At 57.5% G+C, this 7,398-nt stretch overlaps 1 protein-coding gene across 7 annotated transcripts; it reads left to right on the forward strand.

Annotated features, from left to right (window-relative positions):
- Positions 1 to 898: 898 nt before the first annotated feature.
- LOC141942189 (uncharacterized) lies at positions 899 to 6,312 on the forward strand. Of its 7 annotated transcripts, XM_074865137.1 has the most exons (8): positions 899 to 990; positions 1,652 to 1,922; positions 3,257 to 3,467; positions 3,874 to 4,212; positions 4,321 to 4,383; positions 4,986 to 5,202; positions 5,693 to 5,936; positions 6,039 to 6,312. In XM_074865137.1, the coding sequence occupies exons 4-8, from the start codon at positions 4,203 to 4,205 to the stop codon at positions 6,201 to 6,203; spliced, it is 699 nt and encodes a 232-aa protein (XP_074721238.1). In that variant the 5' UTR covers positions 899 to 990; positions 1,652 to 1,922; positions 3,257 to 3,467; positions 3,874 to 4,202; the 3' UTR covers positions 6,204 to 6,312. The 7 variants fall into 7 exon arrangements, 6 of the variants coding, with proteins under 6 accessions (XP_074721238.1, XP_074721234.1, XP_074721233.1 ...); XR_012628559.1 differs by lacking the exons at positions 899 to 990; positions 1,652 to 1,922; positions 4,321 to 4,383 and having other exon boundaries at positions 2,836 to 3,467; positions 5,693 to 5,940; XM_074865133.1 differs by lacking the exons at positions 899 to 990; positions 1,652 to 1,922; positions 3,257 to 3,467; positions 3,874 to 4,212; positions 4,321 to 4,383 and adding an exon at positions 4,440 to 4,906 and having other exon boundaries at positions 5,693 to 5,940.
- Positions 6,313 to 7,398: the final 1,086 nt, after the last annotated feature.

Raw genomic sequence — 7,398 nt, forward strand, 5'->3', positions numbered from 1 at the left:
AAACATTTTTAGTTTTTGTGTTTAAATCAGCTTGAACTCAATACACAAATTCTCTTCCCAGTCGTACTACCAAACTTAAAGAATAGCTCAGTTATTATCATCATTACTAAGGGTAAGACACCTTGAATTTATGAAGTTATTAGTACAGATGAATGAAAATAAATGGTTAGTGAAATTAGAGCAAGATAACCTCTCTGGCTCCTACTACCTGCCAAAAAAACCCTCCATTTCCTTATTACAGGGAGTCCTGCTCTTAACAGTTACTTCCCCCCCACAACAACTACAGTCAGCACACTACCTTACCAAAAGAAAAACTATAGCCACACATAACACCAGAACTTCTAATATTCTCACACAAAATAACTTCCATGTCCAACTAAGACTAGAAATTGAAACATAGTAAGAAAGAGGCCTTAACAAAGTCCCAAAAAAGCAAAAACTTAAGTAAGAAAAAAGTAAAACAAGCCTTAGTTCATATCATGCTAACAACCTTCAGGGCAAAAAAATAACACCTTACTAGTAAACAAACTCAGAAAGCAAATACCCCCTCAGCCCTACTACAAGTGCACCTGGGGTCACCCAGTACCTGCTACTTCATATGTTACTCATTTTAATGTATCTATAATCAATGTATTTTAAAAACTATAAAATACTATTACTAGATTAAATGAAACAAACAAACAAAAAAAAGCTTAAAAAAATTACAAAAATCACCTGAACTAACCTTCATGCGACAACGACCATTATGTACTCCCGCCCTGGCTCACGATTGGCGGTTCCCTTGTGACGTTCGCAGCGTTGATTGGACAAAGGGATCCAGTCCCCGCCTCCTTCCCCCCCTTGAGGCAGGGGCGGGGCGGCCCCCCCGAGGCTTTAAGAAGTCCCGTGAGGCGCGGGAGCTGCTGCAGTACCCGCCGCCGCCGCCAGGGGGCCTCGCCGCGGGGCACAGCAGGAGGGGCCAGGCGGCGCGGGAGGCTGCGACGGGAGCAGGTACAGGGGAGCTGGGCGGGGGGGGTGTCCCGGTTACTGTTGGAGTGTTCTCTGACTGCAGGGGGGAGCCCTACCGCACCCAAGCACCGTTTCCGGATGACTGAGGGCCCCGCCGTGCCCCTCGCGAACCCTGGGCCCGGCCACAGTGAGCTGTGACGGGGCCCAAGCAGGGCTGGGGGTTCGTTGGGCCCGGCCGAGGCTTGGGGGTGGTGTCCGGGCCTAGGTGGGGCATGAGGGGATGTCCGGGGTGGGGGGTGGTTGGTTGCCCCCTGGTTGGGGCATACGTGTGTCAGGGCCTGGCTGGGATGTGGGGGCAGTGAGGCCCGGGGCTGGGGGCGGTGGGGCCCACCGGGCTGTGGGGGGGCAGCTCCGTCCCGGAGCAGCCCCGTGGGGCTCAGCCCGGGGGTACGGGGCCTCCGTGCGCAGATGCCGCCTCGCAGGGAGCCGCTGCAGTTGCACGTCCCTGCTGGGGCCATGGGCCCGGACACGGGTGTCCCCCCCGTGCGGGATCAGGGATGGGGGCTTTGAGGTGTGGGCCACGGCTGTGGGTGCTGCCATGATGGGGGGACTCTCGGGGGCTGACGGATGCGGGTGGGTGCAGGCTCTGCAGTAATGCCCTGTCTGAGGTTTCCCTTGGTGAGTTAATGCATTTTTGGTGCAGGTTTTCTGGTCCCCGTGTAATGGCGGTACTGCTGGATTTGCCACGATCCCAGAGTGAGACGTTTGACCTTGACTGCTCTGGGCTGCACCCATTTCCAGCCCCGGCCAGGCCAGGATGGTTTGGGCTGCACCGGCAGGGCGTTCCCTGGACACCAGGGCATGGTCTTGGCATCCAAACCCCCAGACTGGATGGCTGGTGGACTGCCTGAATTTCCTGGGGTTCTCCAAAGAGGGGAAACCGAGACAAGATGCTTGTTACTACCCTGATCACTGTGAGTAACAGGAGGCAGGAGGAGAGCCACCGAGAGCTGGAGGCACCTGCATTGGCTCCACCTGTTGCCTGGGTTTGTCTGCAGTTTCTTCTGGTTCTCGGCTTCAGGTGTTAGCAGTTACTTGGAAGAACAGTTTTTGTTTCTTCCTTCAAAACCCCAAGAGCTGCAGCTGGTTCTGGGCAGGGCTGGAGGGGATCAGGTCCCCTGAGCTGCTGGGGGCAGTGGGGCTGGGACCAGAACTGCTGCAGTGGTTCTTCAGGTCACCCAAATGAGAACAGCCTTTCTGCAGGAGTTCTGGTGAGTTTCAGGGTGTCATTATGTGCATTTTTGTTTCATTTTCTTTAATGCAGTTTATTAGCTGATGTGTTTGAACATCAGTTTAGCAGTCCCCAATGTGTGCTTGCTAGGCATGGGTTATGGTTAAGGTGTGAAGTTAAAACCTAAGGTTAAAGTAGACTTGGTACAGTAGTTGTTATATTTGTGCATTGATTTTTACCATGCTTTTCTTCCCCTCCGTGAGAGACAATTTCTAACTCTCCAAAAAGAGGGCCTGAGAGAAACAGGCATGCAAGAAAAAACAGCCTGAGAGAGAGATAAGGTATGGGGGGGGAGTGGAGGCCCTGAGCCGAGGAATGTCTCAAATACAAGTAGTGAAACTATAGCCACAGGGTGGATAGTGTGGAGTTTGAAACTGATAAGGCTGCCTGGACAGCACAGGATGCAGCTGGAGGAGGGAGCCCTTTGAAAGCAGGATGATTCTGCTCTGGGGTGCATCTTGTAAAGTTTCAAGGGCCTTCTGCCTGGTGAATGACCTTTGCTTCATTATCCATGAAATGCATATTAAAGTTGACATCCTTGAATATGCTAATAAAGATTAACAAGATTATGCTAATTACATCATCCCATGAAACACCTTACCCCTCCCCATACATGGGATACTTAGGTATGTGGGTTGACCTGGGGGACAGACCCAAGGAAAATGTATAAATTGAGGGGGGAGAAAGAAAAAAGAAGACATGAAGACGTGAAGAAGAGGGATGCATCCCTGACGAACTTGGACGGGACCAATGCCGGAACCCAGACCAGTGATCTCTATTTCTCTATTCTCTCCATCTCCCTCCTTTCCTTTTTTTGGCTTGTTGCTTCACTGCCATTAAGTAATGCAAGGCATACTATATTGCTTGCCATAATTCATTATATGCTTAGCCAATTATCGTGTATCCAGTTAGTACATTGTGGGAAGTTAATAAATGTCTGGACTTTGAGACTTGTCTCACTGTTGTCCACTCCATTGGGGATTTATGAATCTAAGTCACTTGTCTCTCTTGTTGCAGCGGGATGTGACACCCCCACTGAAAACAGAGTGTTTTATTGTCCCATGTCCTTCTCCAAGCCCTTCCCATCCATCTGCCTGACCCTGTGCTCTCTCAGCCACTGGGTTTTTGCCAGGAGTCCACGAGTGACCAGGTGTGGTGCAGGGCCACCAGCATCAGGGCAGCCGTGGCTCTGGGGAACCTGCTGATGCCAAGGCTGCTCCCACCGCTGGTGAGTGGGGACTTTGGTTGCGGCTGTGGTGACTTTGCTCGGGGCGTGGGAGAGGGGAGTGGAGCTCCTGGGGGCCTGGGGCTACCACAGGTCCCTGGGCTGAAACCTCCCTGCAGGACTTGCTTGAAGGGGCCTTGGGGGCAGCCATGGGGGTGGCTCTGGCAGCGGTGTGTGCTGCCCGTGCCCCCTGCCCGGGGGGTGTTAAGAAAACGCCCTTCCCTAGCGATGGCATTAGTCGGTCTTTATCATATGAAAACATATTAACTTTGCTGCTCTGTACTAATTCCCGTTCTGCACCACAACGTGATGGGGTGGTGGAGTTTACTGGAGGCGTGGGCAGTGTCCACGCTGAAGAAAACAACCTAAAGAACAACCCGGCCCTGGACATAAGGACTTTGTTTCATAGAAGCTGAGAGCGGTCCCTGAAGGATAAAGGACATCCCAAGGTAACACTGGCATCCCAGCCCCTCTGACACGGTTTGAACCCCTCCTGGCATCAACTGGCATCACAGAGAACCGACTCAGGCAAGGCAGGCTCCGGGGGTGTCTGGATCAACAAGATAAGCAGCAAGAATTCTGCAGAAATAGAGTTACTTTGCCAAGTTTTTCTGTGCTCAGTGGTTGGTAGTGTGGGTGCCAGCAATGAGTCAAGTGTGTTGGGTCTGAATGTTTGAAGGGTGCAAGAACCCCGGGTGAACCCACGTTTGACGTGCCCCGGTTGGGCTGGGATGCCTCATGCACACGAGTAAGTATTTCCTCTTGTGACTCCGTAATTTGCATCCCAGCCCCTCCTTGGTCGGCACACGCCAGTTGTGGGTTTGCTGACAGGTGCTGGGCCCCCCTTCCCAGCCAGGTATCCCATCCTTGGCGCCCAGTCCCTGCTCCACTCTGGGGCAGGCACATGGGGCAACTGCAGGTGAGTGGTCTCTTCCCCTCCACCCTGGTGTGGGACCCCTCCATGGGTGCCCAGCTTGGGCTCAGTGACTTTCCTGGTGGGTTTCAGCACCAGCCCTCTGGAATCCTCTCTCGGGGGGGCAGTGGCTGCAGCTTGGCCTGTGGGGCTGGGGGGTCTCTGGCAGCTCCCCATTTCCCCCATGGGATCAATCCCTGCTCTAGGATGTCGGCGGCTCCTGGGCCTGGCTGCCAGCTGTGTCTGCTGGGGGAGAAGGGGACTCTGCAGCGCTGGGGATCTCCTGGGGTGCCCCCTCCTGCCGCTGGGTTCCCTCCTCCTGCTGCAGGCACCGGCTGGTTTCTTCTCCACAGCTCTTTCTCGGAGCAACTGCCGGCAGGACAGGCCCCTCCAGCCTGGCACTGGCTCTGCCAGAGCTGGGGAGAGCTCAGACCAGCGGGGACTGGTTTCCACTGGGTCTCAGCCCTTCAGCCCTGCCCGGCCTCATCTGCACAGGCAGATGCCCAAGGACTGGAGCTGGCAGCATTAGGTTGATCCCGTGGCAGGGCCTTGGGGTGGCTCTGAGCTCTGTTTGAAGCTGTGGTTTTACCTAAAAACTTCTTTTTCAGCTAAAAACGTGCTGCAGTGCGAGCAGAGGCCTCTCCAGGGACCCGCAGTGTCTCCTGCAGCCCCATCAGTGAGAGGGCGAAGCTGGCCTGGCCGGGCACGGGGAGCAGCAGCTGTTCTGGTGCTGCCGATCCCTCGGGGAGGTGTCGGTGGCCTCGGCAATGCTGCGTGGCCGTACCTGTGCCAACAACGTGTGGGGAAGGCTCATCCTGGCACCAGGTGAAGTGCGTGTGCTGGCTGGCTGAGGGATGGGGAAGGGGGGTGCCATCCCCTGGCACAGCTCCCCATGGGGCCCATGGCAGGAAGGCTGCATGTTTTGCGGGACCATGGCTGTGAGGGGCGTTGGGAGCGGGCACTGTTGGGGTTTGGCCCAGACCCTGCTGGCACTGGTGTGGTGCCAGCCCTGTTCCCAGTCTGGGGCTGCTGTGGTTGGTCTGTGCAGCCGCTGCTGCTGCGCAGGGCAGGTGGGTTTTCAGCCAGATCCTGGCTCTTGCCCGCTCTTCCGAGAAGTGGGACGTTTCTGGTGTTCTGTCCCTGTTTCACCCTCCCCTCCCATCTTGGGTGTGCGGTGCTGGGTTGTTGCTTCCGAGGGGTTGGGCAGAGCTGCCAGTGCCCAAGAAAGAGCAGGGTTTGCAGGGCAGCAGCTCTGGGGGCTCTTTGGGCCAGGCTGTGCTGCCAGGAGCTGATTGTCCAACATCCTCCTGCTCAGGGATGGATGGACGGACAGACAGAGGAGCCCCAGGAAGAAGCCAGGCTGCCTGCACCTGCCTGGAGATGCTGCAGGGACTGCACTGCTCCAGTGCAGCACACCTTGGAGTCAGTTGTTTGAGCCCCATTTTTTTCATTTGTTTGGTTGGTTTGGGCTCCTGTTTGTTTCTACTCTGGTTTCAGGTCCAGCTCATGGATGGCTTTGTCCAGTTTCACCTCCTGTTCTTTGTGGCTCCAGCTTATTTGTAGGTTGGTTGTTTCTGCCCATTTTGTTTCTGGTCCAGCCTGTGAACAGCTCCAGTTTGTTTGTAGCTTCAGGTCATTGTTTCTCTACCTGTTTTTTTCAGGTCTGGCTCCAGCTCAGTTTGGCTGCAGCTCGTTTTCATCTCCAGTGCAATTGGGTCTCCAGCTTGTCTTCAGTTCCAGTTTGGTTGTGGCCCCAGCTGGTTTCCATCTCCAGCCATGACAGCTTGTGCTTGTTAAAACAACCTTGGCTTTTGGCAAGGTCGTAAATCAATCACTGTCATAACTGTACACATGTTGACTAATTAGTTTGTGTTTATTGTTCAATGACTATTCCAGTGCTTGTACACCCCTTGAATAAAGAGTTGGACACACAAAGATGGTGTGAAAAGTGCCTTTTGCCCCAGAGACTATCTCAGACATTTAATTCTGCCTGGTGCATGCCAGCCTCCCTGGCTTTGGGGACCAATGTGACCCGACCCCCACCTCCGGTGGGGGCCTATGCACCCTGCCCACACCCCTTCCTGCCCCCCACCCCAAACCCAGCAGTTACCCTCCCTCTGGAGCCCCCTGAGCTCGTTCCCATCTCCCCAGCCCAGCTCCTGCTCTGGGAAAACCCACGACTGGGCCCAGCCCTGAGCCCCAAACCACCCCCCTGGGCCTGCTCCGAGCCCCAGGACAGGCCCGAGCCGGCGGCCACCTCTCCCAGCACCCCCCGCTCAGTCTCTGCTGCTGTCACCCCGAACTGGCCCAAGGGTTCGAGTCTCCAACACGCCGCGGCTGAGCCCCGACCCCCCGGACCCGCGTGTGGCGGCGCGACGGGCCCGGGAGCCCCGGTAGGGGCGGGCGGTGCTTGGGAACGGGCCGGGGGGACCCGCGGGGCGGGCCCGGCCTCGGGTGACCGCGAGCGGCTGTGCCGAGGCCGGGCGGGGCCGGGCTCCGGCCCTCCGGGCTTTATTCCCCGGCGCCCCGAGACCCGCCGGCTCCTCCGCGGAGCCGCCGGCAGCGCGGCCGGCCGAGAACCGGCAGCTGCCCTCGGGCCTCCGCTCCGGTGCCGCGACCCCGGCCACGCCTGCCGGTCCCGCGCTCCCGGCCCGGGCTCCCCTCGTCTCACCTGGCCCCGCAGGGGGAGCCCAGAACGGCGGCCGCCGCCGCAGGCAGGAACCGACTGAGGGCTCAAGCGCGGCCGCGGGGGCTCAAATGAGCTGGGGCTCGCCCCGCGCACGCGCACTGGGGACCCGCCCACTCGCCGCACTCTGCGCACCTGTGCCCGGCCCCGCCCCGCGCACGCGCACTGGGCACCCGCCCCTCGCACCTGTCGCAGGCCCTGCCCCGCGCACGCGCACTGGGGACACGCCCCCTCGCACCTGTGCCAGGCCCCGCCCCTCCGCGCCCCGCCCCGCGCACGCGCCGCCTCTTCTGCCGCCAGAAGGGCGCCGGCTGTTTGTTACCGGTGCGCGGGGT

Source organism: Strix uralensis, chromosome 4 (genome assembly GCF_047716275.1).
Source record: "Strix uralensis isolate ZFMK-TIS-50842 chromosome 4, bStrUra1, whole genome shotgun sequence".
Classification (NCBI taxonomy): domain Eukaryota; kingdom Metazoa; phylum Chordata; class Aves; order Strigiformes; family Strigidae; genus Strix; species Strix uralensis.